Source organism: Heterocephalus glaber, unplaced genomic scaffold (assembly GCF_053883595.1).
Source record: "Heterocephalus glaber isolate CG9 unplaced genomic scaffold, H.glaber_assembly_v1.0 deba00001479, whole genome shotgun sequence".
Classification (NCBI taxonomy): Eukaryota; Metazoa; Chordata; class Mammalia; order Rodentia; family Bathyergidae; genus Heterocephalus; species Heterocephalus glaber.
Window position 1 is genome coordinate 6654853 of NW_028258316.1, and position 27415 is coordinate 6682267.

Sequence of the window (27415 nt, forward strand, 5' to 3'; positions counted from 1 at the left end):
TTTTTTTTTTTTTTTTGGTACCAGGGATCGAACTAGGGTCTTTGCACTTGCATAGCAGGCAGCGAAACCACTGAGCTAAATCCCCGGCCCATGAAATATCTTATCGCTGACAGTAGACCAGCAGCCTAGGGGTCATGGGAAGTGGGTGAGAAGTGCAGAATCCCAAGCCTCACCCAAGACCAGCTGCATCACAGCTTGTGTGACAATAACCAAGGATTGGGCTGAGGATTTAGCCTAGTGGCACCATGCCTGGTTTATAAGCACAAGGTCCCGAGTTTGATCCCTGGTTCCAGAAAGACAGTAACAACAACAAAAAAACCCAACAAATGACTGCAAAAGATTCCTGTGCACATTAGAGTTGCAGAAGCTTTGATATACATTATCTAAAATTTGGTTTTTAACAACAGTATATTTTAGACATCTTCCAGTGTAAGATAAGAACAGATTGGGGCTAGGGATTCAGCTCAGTGGTGCCCCGCCTGCCTCACAAATGCAAGGTCCTGAGTTCAATCCCTGGCACTGAAAGAAAAAAAAAAAAAGATTAATCAGCTACATTCCTTGTTAATGGCTGCATAGTTTTCCACAATGTAGCCCTTGTCCTGGTCTGCTAAAAATGGCTGTGCTAGGCCAATCATTAACAGGAATGTGCACTGGGCCTCCCCTCCTAGCCAGATTACTGAGCTGAGCGATGCCACCTGTACTTTCTCCCAGCCCTCAGAAGGGAGAATTGTTATTAGCTCGCTTTGACAGATGAAGAAACTGAGGCACAGGGAAGTGACAGAGTCAGGATGTGGATGGAGACCAGTGTGACTCAGAGCTTCCACATTTACGTCTTACATTACACCAGCTCTTGAAATCTATGTTTGTTTGATTTTTGCAGTACTGGGGATTGAAGCAGGGGCTTGTGCATGCTTGGCAAGTGCTCTACCACTGAGCTGTCTCTCTATCCTTTAAAAAATTTTTATTTTGAGACAGGGTCTTGTTATGCAGCCCCAGCTGGCCTTGAACTTGTGGTCTTCCTGCCTCAGCCTCCCAAGTGCTGGGATCACAGGGGTGCACTGCCATGCCTTGAGCAAGCCACTTCACCTTTCTGATCCTCAGTTTCTTCCTCTGTAAAAGGGAGGAATCATAAAGCCTCACTCATAAGATTATGTGGGGAGTCAGTGATGTAGTAGCTTAGGTGCAGGCTGGGGATGTAGCTCAGTGGTAAAGCTCTTGCCTAGCATACACGAGACCCCGGGTTCTATCCCCACACTGCAAAATAATAAAAGATAAAGAAAACACCTTAGGTAAAGCATTGGAATAGTGCATAATGAGAGCTGTGATTAGTGTGATTCTAATCATCATCACCTTGCACTGTCCAAAGGGGCTTCTTCAGTCTTTTATTTTGGGGGGGGGGGCTACAAGGGATTAAACCTGGAACCTTGCCACTGAGCTACATCCCCACCCCTCTTTTAAAATTTTGAGACAGGGTCTTACTAAGTCATTAAATTACCCAGGCTAGGTTTGAACTTGTGATTGTCCACTTCCCAGCATGTGAAGAAGGCTTAGGCACCACTTCTCGGTGTTTCTTCAGTCTTTTGGGGAAAGCAGGGGGCGTGGCTGGATACAGAAGGAGGCAGGGATGGGGAGAGTCAGCCCCACCCGGCAGAGATGGCCAGACCAGGGCCCTAAGTGGGGCGGGGTCACCCCAGAAGGTAGAGACGGCAGCGAGACTGTGCCCATCCTGCTTGTCTGCACCTCTGTCCTCTGTCTCCCTCACCCCGTTTATTTATAGGAAGAGGTGCAGGTGGGCGACAGCCACTGGGAAAACCACGTGATAAGCATATGGCCTGGTATTCTCTGCCTCTCGCCTGACTCGGAGCTGCCGCTGAGCACAGCCTGTTCCCCGGAGCTCGGAGCCCACCTCCCTGCCTGTGTCCACATGGCGTGCTGGGTCTCCGTCTGGGGCTCTAGGGAACGGACTCAGATGTCAAGGATGGATGAGCTGTACCAGGAACATCAGCCTGAGGATGGAGGGAGGAAACCACATCCCAGTGTCATTCATTCATTCATTCGTTCATTCATTCATTCATCCATTCATTCATTTCATCCATTCATTCATTCATTCATCCGTCCATTCATTCATGGAATTCGCCTTCCCCAGGCCACCCTGTGATTTGGAGGGCTGAGCTGGGATAACTCAGCCACTGCTTTCTATCATCAAGGGGCACATGACATCAGTGAGGACGGAAACAATGTGAGGGGAGGAGGTGGCAGGTTACAAAATAAGGACGCCATAATCAATAGCTGCTTGGAAAGTGCACTGGCAAAAGCAGCAACAAGGCCACCAAGGAAGCTGGGTGGGTTCCAGGAGGGATGTGCAGGTTGAGCATGGTCCCCTACAAGAGAAACTGGGGAGCTACATCCCCAAGCCTCAATTTTTTTTTTTTTTGGTACCGGGGATCAAACTTGGGTCCTTGTGCTTGGGCAGCAGGCAGCGAAACCACTGAGCTAAATCCTCAGCCCTCAAGCCTCAATTTTTAATTTTTTTTTTTTGGTACTGGGGATCGAACTCAAATCTTTGTGCCTGCAAGGCAGGAGGCAGGCGGTAGAACCACTGAGCTAAATCCCCGGCCCAATTTTTAGTTTTTTGAGAGGGGTCTCTTTTTAAAATACAGTTTGGCCTTGAACTTGTGATCCTCTTCCCTCAGCTTCCTAAGTGCTGAAGAATTTTTTTTTTTTTTGGTACCAGGGATTGAACTTGGGTCCTTGAGCTTGCGAGGCAGGCGCCCGAGCCACTGAGCTAAATCCCCGCTCCTACACACATGTATTTATTCTTTCCGAAACCATGTGCAGTTTTGTGCCCTGCCAAGTTCTTTTTTTTTTTTTTTGGTACCAGGGATCGAACTCGGGTCCTTGTGCTTGCGCAGCAGGCGGCAAAACTACTGAGCTAAATCCCCGGCCCATGCCAAGTTCTTTTGAAGACACAATTTCTGATGGCTGTCTGCTATTCCTCGAGAGGCAGACACCATGATTTATTTAGCTGTTCCCTTAAAGTTGATTATTTTCCAGACAGCTATCATAAATAATGTTTCTGCTGGGTGTGGCAGCACACGCCTGTTATCCCGGCACTCGGGAGGCTGAGGCAGGAGGATCACTGAGTTTGAGGCCAGCCTGGGCTTCATAGCGAGTGCATGGTCAGCCTGAACTACACAGCAAGACCCTGTCTCAAAAAAAAAAAAGTTTCCATGCACAGTCTGCTGACTTTTTTTTTTTGGTTCTGGGGATCGAACTCGGGTCCTTGTGCTTGCACAGCAGGCAGTGAAACCACTGAGCTAAATCCCTGGCCCCGGTCTACTGACTTTTTAAAACCTCACTCCTGATTATTTTCTTGGGCCTGATTTCTACATGTGAAGTTATTCAGTCAAAGAGCAGAATGTGTTCTTAGATGTGGATAGAAAATTTGCTGATTGGTTTACAATAAGATACATAGGTAAGGGAAGCCAGGGCTAGTTTTTCTACCTTCACCAGCACTGGGCTTGTTAGCATTTCTTTGTTTTGTGTTTTGAGACAGGGTCTTGCTATGTAGTTCAGGGTGGTCTTGAACTCGTGGTGATCCTCCTGCCTCAGCACCTTCAGGTAGGATTCCAGGCCTGCACCACCACGTGGGCATTGTTGTTTTTACTTTGGCAATTTGTAAATCTGTGTGCCAGTCCAGTGTGAAGCTTATGCAATGTCACGACCCATACCCCTCTGGGAGGGGGCACCCGTTTTACAGATGAAACGGTTGGAGAGGTCTCTCCTGTCCGCCAGGCTCGCCTAGCCTGATGGCGCGGAACCCTGGACTTCAAGGCAGGTCCCTCATCAGGGTGTCACCTGCTTCCACCTGGTTGGCAGCCTGTGCAGTTCTCACTCGCTCCTCCTCCCAGTCTGCAGTGCCTGAGCCTCTATTCTCAGCGGGGTGCATTTTTTCTAATGCCCGGATTTGAAGTCACCGCGGGCTTCACGCCCTTCCCGAAAGCTCCCTACCCTTCAGGGACGCAGCCACTTCCTCTGCCCGGCGTCCAAAGGCTCCACATTTGCCAGGCTGCCTTTCCAGATGTCCCCCCGCCCGGGCTGGTCCCCACCCCGAGCTCGGCCCCTCAGAGCCACTTTCGGGGCTCTGAGTCCCAGGTCCCAGCCACTGGCCCAGGTCGTTAGACACCTGAGCCGCCGCGGGGGGCTGCGGTAGAGCCGGTCCACAGCCCTGGGGCAGCGCCTGTCACCTGACTGCAGTGACTTGTGGACCCGGCCGGGCAGTTGCAAAAGAAGTTGTTGACAGTCGGCGCAGCAGGCCCCTTGAGCAGCTTGCCCCGGGCAGGGGATGGCTTTGAGCAGTAGAAAAGAGAAAAAAAGAATGGCTTCCTAGTAGGCAAAGATTGTTTAGGAACCGGGATAGGGATAGAGCTCGGAGTGGTCATTAAGAGGGGACCTTGGAGAGCAGGCCCGTTTTCGGAGGGTGGGTGAGGGTTCAGAGCAAGATTTTTTTTTTTTTTGGTACCGGGGATCGAAGTCGGGTCCTTGCACTTGTGAGGCAGGCGCCGGAACCACTGAGCTAAATCCCCGGCCTTTGTTTTTTTTTGAGACAGGGTCTCGCTATGTAGTTCAACCTGGTCTTGAACTCAATATGTAGCCCAGACTGGCCTTTAACTCGAGACGATCCTCCTGTCCCAGCCTCCCAAATTCTGGGATTACAGGTGTGCACCACCACACCCGGCCAGGGCAGGTTTTTATAACTGAAATCTCACCCTATCCCTCCGGCCAAATCTAATAGAAAAACAAAACAAAACAAAACAAACTTTCAAATCGTCCCTCCCCTTACTCCCGGGCAGGCCGTCCTCTGCCCCTGCCCGGTAGTCACCGAAAGTGCACGGGCGCCTCCTCGCCCCTCCCACCCCAGGCCGCGCGGCTCTGGGTCTCGTGGCCGAGCGGACTCGGGGAGGTCGGCTGGGGACGAGTCCTCCTGGAAGCCCCAGCGATGGCCTCGCCGAACAACAGACCCCTCTAGGCAACAGACGGAGCCAGGGCTCACAGCCCCGCCTTCCCGAGGCGGAGGCCTCCTCGTAGGCGCCTTAAATTCCCGCTGCCGTCACCGCGCAGGGTGGGTGAGCGGACGCGAACCCGGAAGCCGACCCGGCCCCTGGACCTCCCGTCCTCCGGGGGGCGCTGTCCGGCCCGCCGTGGCCACCCTTCCGAGTGTCCAGGCCCGGCTGAGTCGCGGGCATCCCGAAAGCCCAGATCTGGAGCAGCCCGGCCCGCGAGTGGCTGGCGCGCTACGCGCCCTCCCCGTGGGGCACGCGACTGCTGGGGCGCGGGGGGCTGCAGGATCTGGGTTGGAAGCCGCGTGCGGCGGGGAGGTGGGGGAGCCGCGGGTGGGGGGAACTGCGGGGTTTGGGGCTACCTGCAAGGAGACTGCAGGGTTCGCGGCAGGCCGGGCGCGGGAGCCGTGGGTAAGGCTGGCGAGTCCGCTGGGAGGGATCGGGGGCGCCGGAGGGGTGGGGGGCGGGTTAGATGGGGGCACCTTTCCGCCAGGACGGTGCCGCTGTTATTGACACAGGCTGGGCACAAAAAGCAGGACGTCGGTACCGCCCGGGGTGTGACTGGGGAGGGGCGGGCCCCTCCAGTGCCGGTTGCCTGGGAGCCTGGAGGTGGGGCTGAAAGTGTGTTGTGTTTGGATGCTGGGATGGAAGGACGTTGGTAGGATTTCGGGAAGCTGGCAGGGGAGGGCTCTGGGTGCGTATGTGGTGTAGCTCAGAGGGGAGCACGTGAGGCTGCAGGCTGGGGCAGGAGGCTGTGAAGCGGAGGGAACCCGGGCCTCACTCTCCTTGTTCCCCTCAGCCACCATGTTCAGCCACCAGCAGCAACTGCAGCAGCAGCAGCAACTACTGCAGCTCCAGCAGCTGCTCCAGCAGTCCCCACCGCAAGCCCCCCTGCCCATGGCCATGAGCCGGTGAGTCCCAGCTTGGGTGGATGCAGGCTTCAGTCTGTCCTACAGACCCATGTGTGGGAGCCCCCTGCTATCCTAGTCCTTGTAGGAGTCCTAGATTTAATCAGTTCCCTCCCTGAGGGAGAGTCCTGCTCTGCTGTAGAGAAAATGGGCAGGGTGGGCAGAAAAAGGAGGCAGGGGGGTCCCAAGGAGGGCGGGTCTGACTTTCCTAGTAACTCTCCAGGGCCACTTTCTCCACATAGCAGCCTCCCCCAGCAGCAGCCCCAGCAGCAGCTCCTGAACCTCCAGGCCACCTCCCTCCTCAATGGCTCCATGCTGCAGAGAGCTTTGCTTTTGCAGCAGTTGCAAGGTATGAACCCCACGCTTGTGCCAGCTTCTGGGTCCCCTCATTGCTCTCCCTCTCAGGACCCTGGGACTGCAGAAGGTGGAAGTCCCCAAGCTGCTCAGCTGAATGCAGCTGTTAGGTCACAGAGGTGCCCTGGGCCATCGTGCTGGTTCCTTGGGCAATGCTCAGCAGCCCTTACTCATAGATGCCATTTGAATGCCGGGTGTGGTGGTGCACGCCTGTGATCCCAGCAGTTGGGAGGCTGAGGCAGGAGGATTGCCTCCAGTTCAAGGCCTGGCTGAACTACAGAGCGAGACTCTGTTTCAAAAAACCAAATAAAACCAAACTAAACAAAAAAGCTGAGGCCCAGAGAGGGAGGGATCATGTGCCCAAGGTCACCTGCAGGGAAGAGTTGATTGGATGGTTATTGCCTTGCCAGGGCAACATGAGTGTGAAAAATCCTGTAAGCTAATTTACAAATTGTACATGGATGGATAGAGAACGAAACCACCTCCATGGGACCCACATATACCAGTATTTACCCTTTATCTTGTACATTTCCAAAGTAACACTCTTCAAAATGAAAATAATGTGTAAAAAAAGGGGGGGGTTGGAAAGCTCAGATTATCCATAGACTCACTTCCTAAAGAAAATCGCCAGCCAATATTTTGGTATATTTCCTCCCATTGTTTTCTAGGCAAGGACGTGGGGAGCTGTGTATGATTATTGGGGTTGCTCTAAGTGAGAGACTGTGTCTTATTTCTTTTCCTTGAATAGAGGGACCCGATCATTTACCACATGGTTTGACAATCCGTTGAGGTTATTTTTAATTCACTGGAGGGAATCTACCCTTGTTTACATAAATTTTCTCAGCTGTTCCTTTTTCTTTTCCTGTTTTAAATAATATGATGAATATGATAGTTGAGACTATTTTCTTCTTCTTTTTTAATTTAAAAAATTTTTTTTGAGACTATTTTCTTAGACTAGATTCCCAAAAGTGGAATGACTGAATCAGGGGTTGGATGTATTATGGCTTTTGATAAGTATTGCCAAATTGCTTTTCTAAAGGACTGGACCAGTTTGCAATGCCACCAGCCACGTATGACAGTGCCGGTCTCACCATGCCCACGGCAACACTGGGTATTATATGCTTCTTTTTTATATTTATAAATGTTTCTATCTGTATAATTTACTAAGTTGGTAGGCAAAAAAAATACGAAGTCATTAATGTTTTAATATACATTTCCTGGAGTTCCAGTGCTGTTGAACATTTTTATATTTATCTGTTAAACATTTGTTTATCTTTTTGTGACTTGTCCATGTCCTTTTCCATTTTTCTTTGAGCATGTTCCATCTTTCGTCTTCTTGTTTTTAAGAGCTGGTTGGGGCCGGGGATTTAACTCAGTGGTTCCGCTGCCTGCCTCACAAGCAGAGAAGGTCCCGAGTTCGATCTCCGGTACCAAAAAAAAAAAAAAAGAGCTGGTTGGCTCTCTTCGCATGTGTATATATGTATTTGTTTTGAGTTAATGATAACTGAACACTTACTGTGTACCAGGCACACATGTGTATTTTTGGTTTTTTGAGACGTATATTTTTTGGTTTTTTTGGTATGCAAGTCAGGCTGGTCTTCAACTCACTATGTAGCCCAGGCTGGCCTTGAACTTGTGTTGATCCTCCTGTCTCAGCCTCCTGAGTGCTGGGATTATAAGTATGTGCCATTATGCCCAGCTTGTGTTTTGTCACCAGTAGAGATGATGCTATCTTGCCTGATGCCTGGGAGGCCAGGTGACAGAAGCAGTGATGGGAAGCGCTTACTTAATACAGTACCTGGCTCACAGTAGGCTTTGGAGAAAGGGGAGCTTTGGGGTAGGACCAGAATCTTTCTGGTTTTTCCTGTGGGCCCTGTGCTGGGGTCTGTCACATAGCTGCGGTGAACTCTAAAGCATGCCTGAGGTGAGCGGGTTTGCTGGGGTGCTTAAGATGATTTGAGGAGACATCTGGGAGGTTTTCCCTTTTCAGCAGCCCTGACCCCTAGCTGGAGCAGAAAACCAGCCCCAAAACCTCCTTCACCGCCAACACACATGGTGTGGGGGAGATTGTGTCTCTCATCTCTCAACTCTGGCTGCCCAGGGATGGGCATGGTGCCCTTGGATGTTAACCATGATATTCCCATGATTCTTTGGGGGTGACCCTTGACCCCAGCCTCCACCACCCAGCCATGGTGAGAGCCTCTTCTCTCCTCTCCTGCCTGTAGGCAACCTCCGTGGCTACAGCATGGCAACCCCAAGCCTCACAACCCCTAGTATTACACCGTCCCAGCTGGGTCCTCCCAATCTGCAGCAGTTCTTTCCCCAGGCCACTCGCCAGTCTCTGCTGGGCCCCCCTCCTGTTGGGGTCCCTATGAACCCCTCGCAGCTTAATCTCTCAGGGAGAAACCCCCAGAAACAGACCCGGACCCACTCTTCCAACACCCCCAATCGCAAGGTGAGTGGTGGCTGGGGGAGGGGAGTGGGAAAGGGGACAGCTGGATGTCAGCCCCAGCTCAACCACGCCTGGCTTTGTTAGATTTATTTGAGCACTTTCCTGGGCACAGGTGACAACCCTTACCTGGTTGCTTCAGGCTGCCCACATCTGGAGACAAGGCACTGTCTTCCAAAAGGGGCCCAGTTCAGCATTGGGCCCCCAACTCTCAGGCAAATGCCTGTGTCCTGCAAGGCGAGAGCTAGGTGGAATCTGAGAGTCCTGATGTGGGTGCAGATTTCCTTTCCCCTCAGTCCTAGTGCGTGGGGCTTCACAGGAGGGAAGGAAGTTGCAGGCAGGCCCCAGGGCTTCCCAGGGTGCCCGGAGCTGCCTGGAGCCTTGTGTTCATAGAGCAAATGTCTGTAAAGCCCCTGTGGGATGAGGGGTCCAGTAGTGCAGATGTTCCATGTGGCCTGGCCTTCCTGTAGGTCATGGGGGCAGGGCGTGAGAGATGTTAAAGTATATAATGCCCTGATGAACTATTTAACACTGGAAAATGCCACCAAAGTAAGTGGAAGGCCACCTGGGGCCTACAGGAACAGGAAGGGTCTGGACCTGGTTTGGGGTAGGAGGCTTCCTGAAAGGAGCTGCTTTGGGGGCCCTGGGAGAAGGTGGAGGCCCAGGGCTTGCTTGCTGGAGAAGCCCAGCATGGACACACAGAGAGTGGCAGGAAGAGCAGAGACACTGAGGCCAGAGGGGGCTGGCGGGGGCTGAGGGGGCAGAGACCGGGTTGTGTGGGATGGGGTGGGCAAGGAAGGATGGTTTCAGGCTTGGGGCAAGGAGTACCTCTGTGTATGAGAAGCCAAGAGCAGTTTCAACTTGAAAGAGGCCAGAGACACTATCAGGACTGTGTTTCACAGGCTCCTTGGGAAGAAGGGTGTGGGAAAGCCAGGGGCTGGGGAAGCTTCGTGACCCCCAGCCTGACTTTTGTTAAACGGGGTGTGGGGTGTATCCAAACACCTGCCCGGCAGCTCCGGAGCCAGGCCCACCAGAGATCCCCTGGACCCTGGCAGCCCTTGGGGACTGTGTCAGCCACTCTAGGGCAAGGCAGCATTTGCAGTGGTGGTGGCAGCTGTCAGAAATGGTTTCTGAAAGGAAGCAGGATTCTTCTTCCCAGACAATGCCTGTGGAAGATGGGGCAGACCCCCGAGAGGGGTCTGAAGAAGCTGAAGAGTTCAGAATGGACACACCCGAAGGTGAGGGAGGTGGGGAGCCTGCCAGCCCTTCAGTGGGGACATGGATTGGGGGGTGGGAGGAGGGCCCAGGTCATGGAGGCAGATGTGAGGGGCAGGCATTCTTGGTGGGGTTGAGACCTGGCCCCATTTCTGGGGCACAGACATGCTCTACATGGCACCTCTATTCCCCTGTCCATCCCCACTCTAGACCAAGATTCGCTCCCCTGCCCAGATGGCATCATGAGTGAGAAACTCACTCCCACACCTGAACCTGAACCTTGTGAGGTGACTGAGCCACTGGCCAAGAGGTTGAGGAGGTAAGTGAATCTGGGGAGGTGCCAGGGCCCAGGTGCCCTGTGTTCATCCCTGCAAAGGTGGGAGAGGCAAGGGCCAACCCTGTGGAGCATGGGGACAGGTTGGTCTCTAGCATGGAGGAAAGTCATACTTAGTTCTGCACCTACCTGGGAAGGCACCAGGCCAGACCTGTAGGCCACACTAGGGATCAGGATGGAGGGATGAAGATGTATTCCTGAGACCTCAGAGAGTGGCAGAGGGTGGGCAGGTTTCCAGGGCTAATTGGAGATGTGTTAGCAGGTAGCAGGAGGGGGAAATCCTCTCCAATTTATTTAGGTGACACTGATGCCCCTGTATTAGTCAGGTTTTCTGGCCCTGGGATACAAAAGTTGACACCCACAGCTTAAAGGAGGAGAGTTTTAATTCAGTTCATGGTTTTAGTGGATTCAGTACATGGTCAGGTGGCTCTAAGGCAGGAACATAATGGCAGGAGGGCAGGGGAGGGTAAAGCTGCCTAGTTCATGGCAGCTGGGAAACAGAGCAGGGGAACAGGGCCATAGAGGAAGGAACAAGGGACCATAAATAGTACCCAAGGTCATGCCTTCAGTGACCTACCCAGGAACACCCAGAAGTTGTACTTTACTAATCTGATATGCGTGTTTTAATCCAATCAAACTGACATATCAACATGACCAATCACAGTCCACCCCTTGTCAGCCTCACACCAAACATATCTCCTTAATATCCAAATAAACACAATACATTAATAATTTCACCTAACATGATCCAACTATCTTGCATACAATAAAAAAATGTAATAATCTTTTTCTCAGTCTTGACAATTCCAGCATTTTTCAGAAGTCTGAGTCAAAGTCTCTCTCTCTTTTTTGGTACTGGGGATCGAACTCAGGACCTTGCACTTTCACGGCAGGCACAGTGTCACTGAGGTAAATCCCTGGCCCAAGTCAAAATCTCTTCTGCAACTCAAGCAAACTCTTAGCTGTGAACCACTGTGAAAGTAAAAAAAAAAGTTACACAATCCTAAGGTAGAACGGTACAGGGTAAACATTTCCATTCTGAAAAGGAGGAATAGGAGGATAGAAAAGAATCAGACCCAAGCAAGACTGAAACCCAGCAGGGCAAACATTAAATCCTATAGCTCCAAGTCAGGCACCCAGGGCAGGTTGTGGTGAGATGTGAGCTTCAAAGGGCTTGGGCGGCCCTATTCCTGTGGTCTTGCTGGTTGCAGCCCACATGGCTTATACCTTGGGGTGACACCACTCATAGCCTGCAGATGTTCTGTGTTTCTGACATCTCCAACTTCCTGGGGTCTCCACTGCACTTTTGGCTTCACTTTCACTGCTTCATGCACTGCCCTCTCAGGGCCATACTGCCTGGCCTCTTAGGCCTTCCTTTGATATCTGGGCAGGAGTCTCCCAGACTCCACAACATATTCATTGTAAAACCAGCATCACATGGATGATGCTAAGGTCTGCCACCAGTGCAGGCAGTAGCCAGGCCCCTTGGGACCATGGCAGCAGCAGCCTCTGAGTGCCTAGATGACTGAATACAGTGAAATGAATCCCAAGGAATCAGTTCTTTAGGTGGCCCTTCAATGGAGTAGGGGGCCCAGGGCTTTTCTCAAATGAAAGGTTTATACTTTTGTACCATTGAGCTTGTGATGGGTGGGATCTTGCTGATTCCTGAGATGCCCTTAAGGCATCTTTCTTCTTGCCCCGGTACAAAGTACTTGGTTTCTTTTTTATGGCATTGGTCTCTTCAGCAACCACACTTCCTTTGGCCCCAACTTTACACATGATTCGTTTTGGACCAAAATTTAAGTTTTTCAAATTTTTCTGTTCTGGTTTTTGCCCCCAGTTTTCACTATAAATTTGGTTGAAAGCAGCCAGCAGTATCCATGCCACAGCCTGAATGTTGGGCTGTCTTGAAATTTCCTTCATCAGATTAATTAGTCTGCTACCTTTAAATTCAACCTCATGTAGTCTTAGGACATGGACAAAATGAAGACGAGTTTGCCAGAATGTAACAAACATGGCCTCTAGTCCAGTTTCTAATAGAGTCCTTCTTCCCAACTAAAACTTCTTGAGCCTGGCCTTTACTGTTTGAATTCCTGGTAAGTATTTTTTTTTGGTACCGGGGATTGAACTCGGGTCTTTGCCGCTTGTGCAGCAGGTGGCGAAACCACTGAGCTAAATCCCTGTCCCTACTGTTTGAATTCCTATCAGCAGTCTGGTTTTCTGGCCTCCTACCAGAATCACCCATCAAGCTCTGCTTAGTAGGGCTTCTTTTGCTGGCTTCTCCAAACTTCCAAAAACCTCCCACAAGCCAATTCAGAAGCTTCTAAATCAAATGGTCAGATATAATTAGAGCAGCAGCCCCACTCTAGGTATCTGTTTTCTATAAGTGAGTTTTCCCATCTTTGGGACACAATAACCGATGCCCATAATTTAAAGGAGAAGAGGTTTAATATAGCTGTTTCAGAGGATTCAGTCCATGGTTTGCTGGCTCCAAGGCAGAAACATCATGGCAGAGGGATATGGCAGAGCAAAGCTGCCTAGCTCACAGCAGCCAGGAAGTGGAATAGGGAAATAGCACCAGAGCAAAAGGGGCCAGGGACCATATATAGTGGAGGTCCACACCCCCCAGGCCACAGTCTAGTGCCAGTATATACGTGGCCTGTTTGGAACCAGGCCACTTCATCTGTATTTACATCCACGTCCCATCTTTTGCATCACCTCTTGAACTTCACCTCCTGCAGATCAGTGGTTGCATTAGCTTCTCATAGGAGTGCACACCCTACCAAGAGGTGTGTAGGGAGAGCTGAGGGGTCTAGGTCGTGCTCTCTTTATGAGAATCTAATGTAATAATAATAGAAATAAAGTGCACAACAAATGTAATGTGTTTGAATCATCCTGAAACTATTCTTCATCACTACCCCTGTTCTGTGGAAAAATTGTCTTCCATGAAACTGGTCCCTGGTGCCCCAAATTTTGAGGACCATTGATATATAGTCCCCAAGTCACACCTCCATGGCACACCCAGGTGTACCCAGAAGTGTGCTTTACTAACCTGCCAAATGTTTCTTTTTGTACCGGGGATCGAACTCAGGACCATGCGATTTTGAGGCAGGCAGTGGTACCATTGAGCTAAATCCCCAGCCCCTGCCAAGTGTTTCTTTCTTTCTTTTTTTTTTTTTTTTTGGTACTGGGGATTGAACTCAGGTCCTTCTGCTTGCAAGGCAGGTGGTGGAACCACTGAGCTAAATCCCTAGCCCCTGCCAAGTGTTTCTTAATCCAGTCAAGTTGATACATCAGGATTAATGATCACAGCTAAGAAAGCCACAGAGTTGCCCCAATCTGCTTGTTAGTGGTGGAACTGGGATTAGAACCTGGGTCTTGGTCTTTCTTGGGGTCTCTTGGGAGATGTGAGTTTGATCTTCTTTTGATCCCTTGTAGCTCAGAGAGGCCCACAGAGAAGGGGCCTCCAGGGCAGTCACAGGTGAAGGTGCAGCCGCAGGCCCGGATGACAGTGGCCAAGCAGACCCAGACACCAGAACTGCTGCCTGAGCCACCGGAAGCCCGAGTGCTGCCCCGATTCCAGCCACGGGTCCTGCAGATCCAGGCCCAGGTGCAGCCCCAGACTCCACCACAGATGCTACCTGTGGACACCCAGGTGCCGCTGAAGCTGCAGAAGCAGGCACAAACACAGACCTCCCCAGAGCACTTAGTGCCGCTGCAGAAGGAGGCAGAGCCACAGAAGCAGGTGCAGTCACAGGCCTGTGCCCAGCCCCCAAAGCAGGGGCAGCTGCAGCTGCAGAAGCAGGCCCAGACCCAGACGTATCCACAGGTGCCTAGCCAGGGCCAGCTGAGGGAGCAGCCGCAGGAGCAGCCCCCAGAGCAGCCTTCCACGCAGGTGCCTGTACAGCCACCGGAGCAGACCCAGGGCCACCCTGAGACCCAGGTGCAGGGGTCGGTGCCCACCCCAGAGCGAGTGCCGATGTCTGTGCATGCCACCGTGCTGGGGACACCAGCTCATGCCATAGGAGAGGCTGGGGGAGGTGAGTGAGTGTCGCCTTCCGGCCAGTTTCCACCTCTGACACTGTCCAGCTTGGACTGGGTGCTGCTAGAGGCTGAGGGCCAGGCCTTGAGCCCAGGTCTGTGGCTGTCCACACTGGGACATCAGCGTCCTAGCTGTGGGCGGGGAAGGCAGCTCTTGGCCCAAGTCCCTCAGAGCCCAGGGTGGCAAATGGACTCTGGGAGAAGGAGCACACCTGTCGTTTCAGGCATGAAGGAGGCGTCACCGGAACCGGTGGGGGCCCAGGTTGGGGTGGCAGCCAGCCAGGAGTCATCAGCCGGTGGTACGCACGCAGCAGAATGTGAAAAAAGAGCACGAGAGATGCTTGGGGTGGGTAGCAGTGGGGGCAGCAGCTGGGTGTCCTGCCTCTCCCTCAGGCCGCCTAGGGTCCCCTCCTGTTTCCCCACTGAGTTTGATGTAGACTGGCTGCATGGAAGGTGGTGCAGTAGTGTTGCCTTCCCATGCTTTTGCTCTGAAGACCTAGGGTGCTTTTGGTGACAAGAGTCCCTTCTAGAGCTGGGCTTGGGGTGCACATCTGTCAATTCCAGCACTCAGGAAGCTGAGACAGGAGGATCCTAGGGAGTTGGAGGCCAGCCTGGGCTACATAGTGAGACCCTGTCTCAAGAAAACAAACAAAAAGAGCCCCTTACAGCTGGCCTGTCCCTGAGCAAAAGCTTCCAGTTCCCTCATGCCGGGGACGGCTCTCTAGTTGGAGGAGTGCAGTGTGAAAGCTTCTCCGAGGTCCGGGTCCCTGCCTTGGGCAAGCCCTTTCCCTTTTGGTCACAGTTTCCCCATCTGTTGTGTGAGGGGTGGCGTGGGTTAGACTTCATAATTTGGCAGACCTGGGTTCCTACTCTGGCTACATGTTGGGCAGTCACCTAAGAGCGGGAGCCTCAGTTTCCCTGTCTGCCAGGGGCTGTGATAGCACAGTGTTCATCGATGTTCACCCTGGGGTGGGCTGGCCAGAAGCACCCAGATGGCAGAAGCCCTGGTTCTGCTCCTGGTGCAGGTGTGGGGCGCTGGGGGCTCCCTGAAGGTCACCATCCTGCAGAGCAGCGACAGCCGGGCCTTTAACACTGCACCCCTCACGCCTGGGCCCCGTCCCGGCGACTCTTCCTCTGCCACCCCTGTGGCCACCAGCACACCCTCTAAGCAGGGCCTTCACTTCTTCTGCTATGTCTGCAAGGTGAACTGCAGCAGCCAGCAGGTACTAGGGGTGGACGGGTGTCGGTGAGGGTTCGGGGAGGGTCGGAGTCTGCACAGCACACAGCCTGCCCTTTCCATGCTGCCCTAGTGGCTGCACAGGACCCTCAAGCCTGGCCCTGTGCAGCGGAGCATCAGTTCAGAAAGCGTTTCCTGCTGGGCCTGGTGGCACACACCTGTAATCCCAGCACTTGGGAGGCTGAGGCAGGAGGATTGATTGTTTGCAGTTAAAGGCCAGCCTGAACTACACAGCAAGACCCTATTTCAAAACAAAACAAAAACAGAAAGCATTTCCTGACCAGCCAGCAGGGTAGGTTTTAGAGTCAGGCAAACTTGGTTCAAATCAGCCCTGATCAGCTGTGTGGGACTGGACCTGATATTGCAGTCCAGAGCCCGGGGCTGGTGCAAGGGGCCCAAGCATCAGTAACAAGCCTTCTGTGTTGGTACTTTTGTTGCTATGGTTACCTCTCTACTCTGCCTGGCCTGAGTAGAGCCATGAAGAACTAAGTGAACCAGAAAGCTCTTTGTCTGTGAGATGGTCATAGTCCCTGGGAGGGGCAAAGCTCTGGCTGCTGTGTACTCATTCTCCGCCTCAGTTTACTGGCCTGTTCCAGCTCATAGAGATGGCAGGGTTGCTGTGAAGCCCAGGTTGGAGCTCTCTTCCTCGGGGCCTCCCCTCATGCCCGTCCCTGGCTTCCTCATGCTACAGGAGTTCCAGGACCACATGTCAGAGGCCCAGCACCTGCAGCGGCTCTCGGAGCTCCAGCACATGAACCAGGCGTGCCTCCTGTCCCTGCTACCCATGCCCCGGGATGCCCTGGAGAGAGAGGAGTGAGCTGGGGGCTGCTCTGTGCTGGGGTGGGCAGGCTCACCAGGAAGGCGCTGAAGCTACCTTCTGCCAGGGCTGCCTCTGGGTTAATTCCCACCCTTCCCAGAGGCCCCTTGACACCATTAACAATGGCTGTGGACCTCGGTTCCCCCATGGCCTGGTGAGGACGTGGTGTAGGGATTCATCACAGTCTCCCTAGCTTCCATCCAGACAGGAACACCTAGTGGGAAGAAGGGGGCGCTGTGGCCCAGAGCCCTGGCACGTGTGCTGTGGAGGTACAGTGGCAAGGATCAGGCCAGCCTGTGTTTACAGAGGGTCCCCAAGTCCCTTCTTTCACCCTCACAGGGTTCTATTGGTCGGAGACATTGTCCTCCTAGAGGTTGGCAGGGCCCTGCAGGAGCTGGCAAGACCCACTGGGCTGTCACAGGGCTCAGGGGCTGGGAGGGATCATGGAGAAGCAGGACTGTGTGGGGCTGGTCTGTCATCCCCACCCAGATCTCCTGCTCTTGCAGGAAAATTCAGAAATCTAGATTGATGGTGAAAACTCTCCATTTCAAAATGCGAACCCAAGGGAGACCAAATAGAACCTTTTACAGTTGTCCCTTGAGTCAGTGGCCAGGGACTTTGTCAAAGTTGTACAGGTCATGGCTTGAACTTTCCCAGGCGGGGACAGAAAGGGCTCTTGGTTGGCCGTGGTGACACGCCTCATGTGACAGATGCGCTTCCCTCCTCAGCAGCTCAGGTCCTGTTAGCTGTTTCTCCCTGGGAGAAGAGCCCTTTCCTTGGTCTTCTGCCTAGGAGACATTATCATAAACACAGGAGGGAGGGGACTCTCAAAGATGAGTTAATATAATGGTAGGAAAATCTAATTAGGAATGATCTGAAGTATCACAAAGCAGTGGATTGGTTAGATCAGTTAAGCCCTGTCCAACCAATACACAGGAGACTTACAGGGACTTTATAACAATGTGAATTGGTCAGGTTAAAACAGGATTCAACCTTGCATGCACAGAATGACCTTGACTGGAAGCTAGGCATGGTGGTGCAGGCCTGTAATTGTAGCACTGGGGAGGCAGAGGCAGGAGGATCGCTGCAAGTTTGAGGCCAGCCTGAGCTACATTGGGATCCTGTCTCAAAAACAAAAACAGAACAAACAGACAGACAGACGAGGCATTTACACTGAAGGACAAATTAAACTGGAATTTTCCAGGCCATTATCCTCAGTTATATTATCCTCCTAGTGGAGTCCTGGATGAGGCACTGGTAGAGTCGTCTGTCGATGCCGTGCCACATTACAATGTTAACGATTCATGAGACAAAGTAACCCCCAGGCCCAGTCTCCTACCTTCCTTCGGTCTTCCACACGAGACAAGACAAAAATTAGCTTGACCGCAAAGGAATGATGTTTCTGGCCTTTGTCACTGAGGAAGTGAGGGACAATAGGGGACACCATTTTGTAGAGAAGCACCAGGCTACCCACAGGCCCAGCCTTGGTGCACAGTGACCCGTTAGGAAGGCAGGGTCTGTGTGTGCAGGGGCGGAAAGTGCTGGGTGTGCTGGAGGCGATGCTGGCCTTTCTGAACCACTCTCCTGGCCAGGCGGGGGTGTCCTGCCCGGCCTGGCCAGGCCTCGGGGTGCAGGGCCGGCTCTACTCAAGTCACATGGCGTGGGTTTCCCATGGGAGATGAAGAAATGTTCCCAAGAATGGCTGAAGTGCTGGACCCCAGAACTGAGGTCGCCCACTGGCGAGGGAGACCCTTCCTCCCTCCTAAGAGTCTGCTACCCTTGCCTACCTTGGCCGTTTCTAGGAGGCCTCAGGCATGCCACTGGCCACAACTGTTTGATGAATACATTTCTTCATTTAGTACTTATTGTTTGTTTTAGACAAGGTCTCACTATGTAGTCCAGGCTGGCCTTGAACTCACTGAGTAGCCCAGGCTGACCTCAACAGTGGTCCTCCTGCCTCAGGCTCCTGGGTGATGAGATTACAGGCATGTGCCACCACTCCCTGCCATTTAGTGCTTTAAAAAAAAATTTACCAAGGTACTAAAATGGTCCTTGTAAAACTCAAATTTAACTGAGTGGGGTGGAACATTCCTGTATGTAATCCCAGCTACCCAGGAGGCTGAAACAGGAGAATCTCAAGGTCAAGGCAAGCCTGGGCAATTTAGCCAGACCCTGTATCACAGTAAAAAATAAGAAAAGGGCTAGGATGTAGCTCAGTGTGAAAGTCCTGGGTTCAATCTGTAGTACCACATCAATCCATCAGTCTCCAGTACTGCAAAAATGAATAAATGAAAATTAAAAATTAAAAAGTAAAAGAGGGGTCTGGGGATTTAGCTCAGTGGTTCCTCTGCCTGCCTCACAAGCCTAAGGTCCTGAGTTCGATCCCCGGTACTAAAAAAAAAAAAAAAGTAAAAAGGGAGTGCCCCTTGGTTTGATCCCCAGCATAAAATAAATAAATAAATAATTTGTCCATTGTATAACATTTTGAAAATACAACACACACAAGATAAAAATTGCCCAGAGATAAAACACTATATTTTGGCCTAGCTCCTCCCATGATGCTTTCTGTGCTATATATATATATATATATATATATATATATATATATATATATATTTTTTTTTTTTTTTTTTTTTGGACAGGGTTTTGCTATTATAGTTCAGCCTGGCCTTGAACTCACTACATAGCTGAGGCTGGCCTCAAACTCATGACAATTATCCTGCCTCAGCCTCCCAAGTGCTGGGATTAAAGGCCTGTGCCACCACGCCCAGCTTTAGTTTCTTTAAAAATAAAAATTGGAGTCATGTTGCAAGATGTAGTGCAAGTAATATTAGGGCTTACCTCAGAGCTCTACCTGCAGACACTGAGGGGGCGCTCTCATGGCCCCTAACATTGGTATGAAGTGGCCTATTTGCATAGTTTGTAGAGAATTCTTATTCGTTTGTTTTGTGGTCTGGGGATGGAATCCAGGACCTCTCACATTCTAGGTGAGTGCTCTACCACTGAGCTGCATCCCCAATTTGGAATCTGTTCGTTTATATATTTGGTTTTTCTTTAACAAGCTGCCTACATTAATGATACATGCTGGCCTGTTTTTACACATCCCTCTTCTCACACAGCTGTTTGTTTTTTGATTTATTTATCTATTTTCTTTCTTTCTTTCTTTCTTTCTGTCTGTCTGTCTGTCTGTCTGTCTGTCTTTCTGTCTTTCTGTCTTTCCTCTTTCTCTTTGTACTGGGGATCGAACTCAGGGCCTTGTGCTTGCGAGGCAGCCACAGGTGCCATGGAGCTAAATTCCAGCCCAATTTTCTTTTATTATTACTTTTTTTTTTGGGACAGGGTCTCACTGTGTAGTTCAGACTAGGTTTGAACTCACTGTGTAGCCCAGGCTGGCCTAACTCATGGTGGTCCTCCTGCCTCAGCCTCTTGAGTGCTGGGATGATAAATGTGACCCACCACATTTTTCTCATTTTTTTGTTGTTTTTTTTTTTGTGCTGGGCATGGAACCCAGGGCCTCCTGTGCTCTGGGCATGTGCTCTGCTGCTGAGCTGCACTGCACCCCCTGAACTGCATTATATTTATGGAGCGATTTAGGGGACCTGCCATGTTTCCTCCTAGAACATAGTGTCACACTGTGCTCGTTTTTTTTGGTACTGGGGATCGAACTTGCGTCGTTGGGCTTTTCGAAGCAAAGCAGGCATTGAAACCACTGAGCTAAATCCCCGGCCCCACACTGTGCTTGTTTTGATTGTCATTCAGAGAGCCACCTCCCAGGCGCTGGTGCAACACCTGTCAGGTATACTATGTGGGGGATCTGATCCAGCACCGCAGGACACAGGACCACAAGGTAGGAGGTGCTCCTGCTTTGAAGGCTCCTGCATGCACCAAGGCCTGGGGAGGAGGGAGCCAGGACAGAGTGGAAGTAAAGCTCTGTCCTTGTCTGCATGTGTCACTCCCAGCTGGGGCACAGCACCTGCCCTTCCGCCACAGGGCTCACAGGTCCTTTAGGGGCTCCCCTCTCTCTTGTCTTGTTGCCACCTGGAGCCTATCTCCTGGGTGCCACAGGGAAGGGCTGTGTTTGTGAGTGTCCCAGGGCAGAGGCAGAGCCAGGCCAGCTGATGACAGATGCGCTGGGCCTGCAGGTGGGAGGAGTGGTCTTGCTGGGTGCTGCCTGGCCACTCATCTGTGGGTCACACCTGGGGTGCTTCCTGCCATGCACATGGCCTGGCCTCCTTTTCCTAGGTCGCCAAACAGTCCCTGAGACCCTTCTGCACTATTTGCAACCGCTACTTCAAGACCCCCCGCAAGTTTGTGGAACATGTGAAGTCCCAGGGGCACAAGGACAAAGCCAAGGAGGTAACCCCAGCTGCCTCAGAGGACATGGGCCTGGAGAGGTACAGAGCCTTGGCCAGGGCCACATGGCAGGTTGGGCTCTAACTCAGCAGGTCCAAAGGGACCGGGACTCTCAGGGGCATGTGGCATCTCGGCTGCCTACGGCTGCCCCACGCCCTTCACCCTCTCCCCTGTGTATTTGAAGACACTCGAGAAGGAGACGGCTGGCCAGGATGAGGACCACTTCATCACAGTGGATGCCGTGGGCTGCTTTGAGGGCGATGAAGAAGAGGAGGAGGAGGACGATGATGAAGAGGAAGAGGTTGAGGTTGAGGAAGAACTCTGCAAGCAGGTGGCTGGGGTAGGCTGCAGTAGGCAGGTTGCAGTAGGCAGGCTGTAGGCTGGACAGCTCAGCCCGGAAGGCCTTAGTCCACCCCAGGGGCTAGGCCTGGGGCTGGCACTTGTAGCACTCATGTTGCCTCAGGGTTATTAGCACGGACTGTATTGAATGTGACCATGTAGATGTGCAGCAGGGTGACTATTGAGTAGCAGCTGAAAAATGTGGGGCCTGGAAGCCTGGTGGAGATTCAGACTGGTCCAGGGGAAGGGAAAGGTGTCTTGAGCAGAGAGGCACAGAGTAAGGTCATGGTGGTGATGGTGATGGTGTTGGCAGCTGACTTTTTTTGTTTTTTGAGCACTTACTATGTACTAGGCAGGCACCATGCACTGTACTGCAGAATCTCATCCTAGTGGATGGCAGGAAGGGAGACTAATAGCCAGGCTGGTGCATGCCAGACTCATGATGGCACACGCCTGTAATCTCAGCACCTGGGCTGCTGAGGCAGGAGTACTGCTATGAGTTTTGAGGCCAGTCTAGGCTACATAGTGATTCGAGGCTGGTCTGGAATACATAGTGATACTGTCTCAAAAAACAAAAAAATACAAAGTGAGGTTCCTGAGCCCATGCCTCTAATGGCCCGGCTCTGTGTCTCTAAACGAGGAGTTGGTCAGGTCTTCGATATTTGCCAGTTTAACAGATGTTTCTGGGAACCTGACTGGGGCCAAGCCCTGGTGCTAGACACAGGTACATGACGTGTGAGGCCCAAGGCCTGGCCCCTGCCTCACAGAGGCTGCCTGTTTATAGTCCAGGGTGGTCATAGGAAGGGCTTGCCAAAGGGGACAGTGATTCTGGGAGCCACATGGCTAGTGGTGGAGGACGCTTCAGGGTGTGCTAGGGCTGACAGGGCTGGGGATAGTCTCCTCTGGAAGGGGCCTGTGTCTGGCAGGTGAGACACAGGGTCCTTGGTCACCTGAAACCGACTCCAGGACTAAGATCACCGCAGTGTTGGGTGGGAACTCAGGGAGCTGAGGGTTCCCAGGTGAGAATTTGAACTCCGGCTCGAGCCCACCAGGGTTCACTCCCTGGCCTCTCCACAGACCAGAGAAGCCCTGGGCAAGTGAGTTAATGTCCCCGCAGCCTCAGTTTCCTTTTTTGCAAGATGGGTGTAGCCATAGGGTTGCTATGAGCAGTCACTGAGGTGAAACACGTGATCTGTTGGGCACACTTGGCAGATCGCGGCCACTGTGTGGGGGGGAGCTGCCTGGAGGACAGGACAGGTTGAGCAGGGCCTGGAAAGCACAGAGTAGGAGGGGCATCTCTGACGGCAGCGCCCCACACACCAGAAATCTAGGGGCTGGGGCTTGGGGTAGCCAGACCGGGATCTGAGGCCCTCACTTGCATTTCTCCAGTTGAAGTGCAAAGATGGCTCAGGAGAGGAGCGGAAGGGCTTGGAGACCTACAGCTCCAGCACTGTGTATGGTAAGACCCAAGCTCCGAGCCCACCAGTGGGGACAGTGGTCCCACCTCCAGGTGACCCCCCAGGTCCCAGCCGCTGCATTCCAGCCAGCCAACCTGTCCTCTTCTGCCCCCACCTAGACGGTGGGTGTGGGGTAAGTGGGCCCCAGAGGGGGCAGGACACCTGGCTGGTCCTGAGGACTTGTGTACATGACCCTGCCCTTGTAGGTGTGGACTTCCTGGTACCCGTGATGGGCTACATCTGTCACGTCTGCCGCAAATTCTGCCATGGCAGCTCCAGGGCGCGGCTCTCCCACTGCAAGTCGTTGGCCCACTTTGAGAACATGCAGGTGAGCTGGACCCCCTCCTTTGCTTGGGGACACAGCCTCTGTCCCCGCTGACAGATGGCCAGCAACCACAGCCCTTGTGCTTAGCCTGTCCCCAGGCACACACCTGCCGTGGGCAGGGAGTCAGAGCTGGGGTGGGGCTGGGTTCTTTGTGTCCCTGCTCTAGGGAAGCTGAGGGCAAGGCTGTTGGCTCCCAAACCTGGCTCAGAAGGGCCAAGGGCGTCACACAGGGTCACAGCGCACTGGGCTGAGGAAGCTGCTGCTGGCCAAGAGAACCCAGGTAAGTAGGAAGCCCTGACCTCAGTGCACCCTCTGTCCAGAAACACAAAGCAGCTGAGAGCTCCGGCCCCACGTCCCGGCCCGTGAGCCGCCAGTGCGCCATCAATGCCCGCAATGCGCTGACTGCACTGTTCACCTCCAGTGTTGGCGGTGGCCGCTCGCCCAGCCAGTCCAGCCCCCAGGACAAGGCCAAAACCCCCAGCAAGGTGACGCCTGGATCCCAATCCCCTAATCCCCCTCCCCGGCCTCGGCGCTCGAGCCGCCTCAAAACCTGAAAGCTCAAGCTCCTTGTGTCTGGGTCCAGATCTGTTCATGCTTTTAGGATTTTGTGTGGAAATGAATGTGCTTGATGTTTTTACTCAAAACACAATAAAAGATAGTTTGGATGCACAGTGCCCACCAGCACTTCTGTTTGGTGGACTGGTGACAGGGCGCCCAGCAGCTCTCACTCAGCACCCAGCCTCTCTGGGTACAGCTGGTGCCACCAAAGTGTGGTCAGTGCCTGGAAGCCTCGACAGCCCTTTCACTGCCAGTGGTCCCGGGGTCTGCATCCTGGCACACAGAGGACAGAGGCGCAGTGGTGTGGGAGACCCGTTTAATGTAGGGATTCGATCCTCGACAGAGTGGGGCATGCCCGGGAGGTGGGCAGACTGGTGGGTGGGTGACCAGCCCATACCTGGGCCCAGGAGGGACGCTGGGCAGTAGGGGCGGGCCCACAAGGGGACCAAAGGCCAGTCTTCAAGGTGTTGAGGCCAGAAGGTGAGTGCCCAGGCAGAGCCTGGCCCAGGGACACAGGGCTGGGGCCTGCCCCAAGGACTCCTGCAGCCTAGGGGCTGGCATCATCAGTGGCCTCCCCGAGCTGCTGCTGGAACTCGAGGCGTGTCTGCCGGTTGGACTCCAGCAGCTCCTGGAGGCGGGCGTGGAGGTGGTCGTTCTTCTCCTCCAGGTGGTCCAGGCAGGAGTTGATCTGGTCCAACATGGAGTTGATGGTGGCGTACTCTGGAGGAAGGGGAATCAGAGTCAAGTCCTGTGTCGCCTCAGGGCTCACTGATCCCCTCACATTCCACTGTGCCCCAGCTGGCCTCCAGCAGGGCTTCCGGCAAGGCAAATCCCTCCTTCCTGAGCCTCACTGTCACCATCTGGAAAGTGGGTGGATTCCAAAAGGAGAAAGACTTGGAAGAAATAAAACCTTCATGCGCTTTTTCCTAGGGTTAGGGTTGTGTCAGGGCAGACAGCTGGGATCCTGCCCTGGGGGTCTGGTGGATGCCGAATCTCTCCTCTTCCTTCAGCAGCTGCGTAGGCACAGCCTGTGTCCTGAGTCTGGCAGTCAAGGCCACTGTTCTTGGCTAAACTCACCCTTTGGCCCTTCCATGGCTCCCTCTGCCTTCAGGATAAAGCACTCAGCAGACTGTCCTGAGCCTTGGAATGGGAGCCAGCCCGCTATCCTCTGCTGAGCTTTTTCTTTCCCTCTCCCACTAGCTTTTGCCTACCTCAGGCCCTTGAATGTGCTGTTTGTTGCCTCTGGCTGGAACGCACTGGGTCCTCCTCTTGTCTTCCCTCCTCCTGGATAAGTCCCAGGATGTCGCCACTGGGGAGCCTTCCCAGTACCCGGGCCTGATCATCCTCTGTTCTGAGACCCTGGCCATCCCGGCCCCTCCCTGCCTCTCCCTCAATCAGGACTGACCACTGTGATTATTTATGTGCCCATCTGTGTTCTCCCTTGACTATAAGTCTCCAAGAAGTGGCTGATCTTATGTTTGCTGCTGTCTCCGCAGTGCCCTCCCAACAAAACAATTGTTGAATGGATGAATGGGTGAATGAATGAATGAATGAAGTTCTGACTGTCCAGCCTGTCTGCCTCCGCTCATCTGTCCCTGCCACCCAGAATGCATTGGTGCAACAACCTTTCCAGGACCAGCTCACAAAGACTTCTCCAAGAAGTCCTCCCAGGTCTCCACTTGAAACTTCTCCCTCTGCCTCCATTCACGACCTGCCTCTTGGGGCAACACAGTGTCCCGTAGGCCCCAAGGTCTGGGCCTGTGCCCACTGCGGGACCCAGTTCTATGCCAGCACATGAGTCAGATACATGAGGCTGCCAGCATGGGACTAGAGGGGAAGTGGCTGGTGGTGCATGTGGGATGTGGTGTGAATATGCCTGCATTCTAGAGGAGGGGCAGCATTGCCCAGAGAGGGCGATGTCCCCTCACAGGACAGTCCTGGGAGTCTGCTGGACCTCAGAAGTCCACCCCCCTTGTGGTACAGATGGGGAAACAGGCCTAAGAAAGAAGAAACCTGTGCGGGTCCCATGGCTGGTTGATGACAGAACCAAAACAGACTTGGGGATTAGTGGCTCTTGGGTTTGAGCTCCAGCTGTTCCACCCTAGCAAGTTACTGTGGCTCCTTTCTGGAAAAGGTTGAGAACAGGATTCAAATACACCAAGAATTCAGACAGGGTCTGGGCACAGCACGCACTCAATAGATGGTCATTATGATCAACATTTTGCATTCAGCATCAGGGCCACAAGCTGGGATGAGGGGTGGGGGAGGGGGTGTCTCCACACCACTCTGGGCCCTGGCTTTATTTGTGTCCAGTTCCAAGCCTTTGATTCTGCCCAGGACACCCTCCTCCCTACTGTTCCGTGGCCCTGCCAGCATCCACTCTGTGACCTCCTGGGAAGCCCTTCGCAATGCTCCCACCAATGGCTCCCACAGTGATGACAATCTGGCCCCTGTCCACCAGCATCAGCAGTGCACACCTGCTAGCCCACTCCTTGGCCCCAGTGTGGGGTCTTCTACCTCTATTAAAAGCAGATCCTGGCCAGGTAGTGTAACATTCATCTGTAATCCTGGCTACAGGGGCAACTGAGGCAGGAAGATCACAAGTTCAAGACCTGTCTGGTCAATTTAGGGAGACCCTGTCTCAAACAATGAGAGGGCTGGAGCTGGATGTGGTGATACATGCCTCTAAGCCCAGCACTCTGGGAGGCTGAGGCAGGAGGACTGCAAATTCAAGTCCAGAGTGGGCAATTAGTGACTTAGCAAGACCCTGTCTCAAAAAAAAGAAAGAAGAGTGAGGCCGAGGACATAACCCTGTACAAAGGCCCTAGGTTCAATCCCCAGTATCAAAAAACACAAAAGGGGCTGGGGATTTAGCTCAGTGGTTCGGCTGCCTGCCTCCAAAGCCCAAGGTCCCAAGTTCGATCCGAAACCAAGCAGACTGTGGGTCATGAAAATGTAAAACGATTGTGTGGATGCATGCACAACTCTGATTCAACTACAAGCCATGCAATTGTACAATTTAAATAGGTAAATTGTACACTGTGAATTATAGCTCAATAAAGCTGTTACCAAACCCAGAAAGCCTACTCTATCTTACCCCACGTTTACTAAGTCCTGACCTCTACGTTAATACAGCAGTCTTACTACAGCAAAGAGAATCCTCATAATCCCCATAACCACAACACTCTGCATGCTGGAATCTGCTAAGCACTTTGCATTCCATGTTTCCTCTAACCCTATACTACGGGAGGCACTAATCACTATTCCTATGTTACAGATGGGGAAACTGAGGCTCAAGGAGACGAGGAGCCGAGGGTTGGTGGTCCTCCCGCCCTCCCGCAGTGCTCGGTTGAGAGTCACCAGGAAAGCGGTGGTTGGGGTGCTGACTCAGCAGAGCGGGAAGCCCACTGTAGTCCCCTACAGCTAACCCGAGCTGGTGAGCTCGGTCCCGCCCCTCTGCGGTGAAGGAAGCGGCTGGAGCAAATCCCAAACGGCTGTGCGTCCCTGAGCTGCCTCAGTTTCCACATCTGTAAACCGGAGCTGGTTGCCCACAGTTTTCCAGTGCTGCGGTTTCCATGGAGGGCTCGTTCTCTGGTGCTTGCCTTGCACTTGAGACAGCTCCAGGACAACGCGGGGGCGCCCAGGGGCCTCTTGGGGTTCAGGGGGCCTCTTCCGTCCCTTCCAAGCCCCCATCCCCGCCCCGATTCCCCTGCCAGGCAGCAAGCCCAGAAAAGCAAAGGCGGCTTCCACACCCTCCTGGGTCACCTGCTTCCTCGAAACCGTCGTCCTCCCCTTCCGTGGCCGCCTCCACCGGCATGCCCAGATCCCCGTTGGGGCCCGACATTGCGGGCTCGGGCGCCGCAGGGGCAGCGCAACGATGGGAAGCGGCGACGGTCGCGCCGAAAGCCGGCGGAGCCGGGCGGAAGGTGGAAGCAGCAGGCGAACGCCGGGCGGAAGGGTGGAACCCA

General features: G+C 53.1%; 2 protein-coding genes and 1 long non-coding RNA gene across 28 annotated transcripts; 1 reads left to right on the forward strand and 2 right to left on the reverse strand.

The window, feature by feature from the left end:
- Positions 1-525: 525 nt before the first annotated feature.
- LOC110350159 (uncharacterized) lies at positions 526-5541 on the reverse strand. The gene is made up of 3 exons (XR_002396557.2): positions 5423-5541; positions 1907-2006; positions 526-1602 (listed from the first exon to the last, which is right to left on the reverse strand). It is a non-coding gene; the product is annotated as an uncharacterized LOC110350159 (long non-coding RNA).
- Positions 4919-23560, forward strand: Ciz1 (CDKN1A interacting zinc finger protein 1). 26 transcript variants are annotated; one of them, XM_087183109.1, is made up of 18 exons: positions 4919-5122; positions 5860-5971; positions 6211-6317; positions 7362-7433; positions 8548-8777; positions 9916-10009; positions 10197-10305; positions 13759-14065; positions 14150-14360; positions 14586-14707; positions 15387-15584; positions 16290-16411; positions 20175-20262; positions 20658-20771; positions 20953-21075; positions 22497-22566; positions 22771-22892; positions 23210-23560. In XM_087183109.1, exons 2-18 carry the CDS (start codon positions 5865-5867, stop codon positions 23441-23443), a joined length of 2430 nt encoding a protein of 809 aa, XP_087039235.1. In that variant the 5' UTR covers positions 4919-5122; positions 5860-5864; the 3' UTR covers positions 23444-23560. The 26 variants fall into 26 exon arrangements, with proteins under 26 accessions (XP_087039235.1, XP_004849302.1, XP_087039229.1 ...); XM_087183107.1 differs by lacking the exon at positions 4919-5122 and adding an exon at positions 5198-5471 and having other exon boundaries at positions 20953-21099; XM_087183108.1 differs by lacking the exon at positions 4919-5122 and adding an exon at positions 5198-5471.
- Positions 23561-23749: 189 nt separating this feature from the next.
- Positions 23750-27409, reverse strand: Bbln (bublin coiled coil protein). The gene is made up of 2 exons (XM_004849251.4): positions 27213-27409; positions 23750-24167 (listed from the first exon to the last, which is right to left on the reverse strand). Exons 1-2 carry the CDS (start codon positions 27289-27291, stop codon positions 23995-23997), a joined length of 252 nt encoding a protein of 83 aa, XP_004849308.2. The 5' UTR covers positions 27292-27409; the 3' UTR covers positions 23750-23994.
- Between the last annotated feature and the right edge of the window lie 6 nt (positions 27410-27415).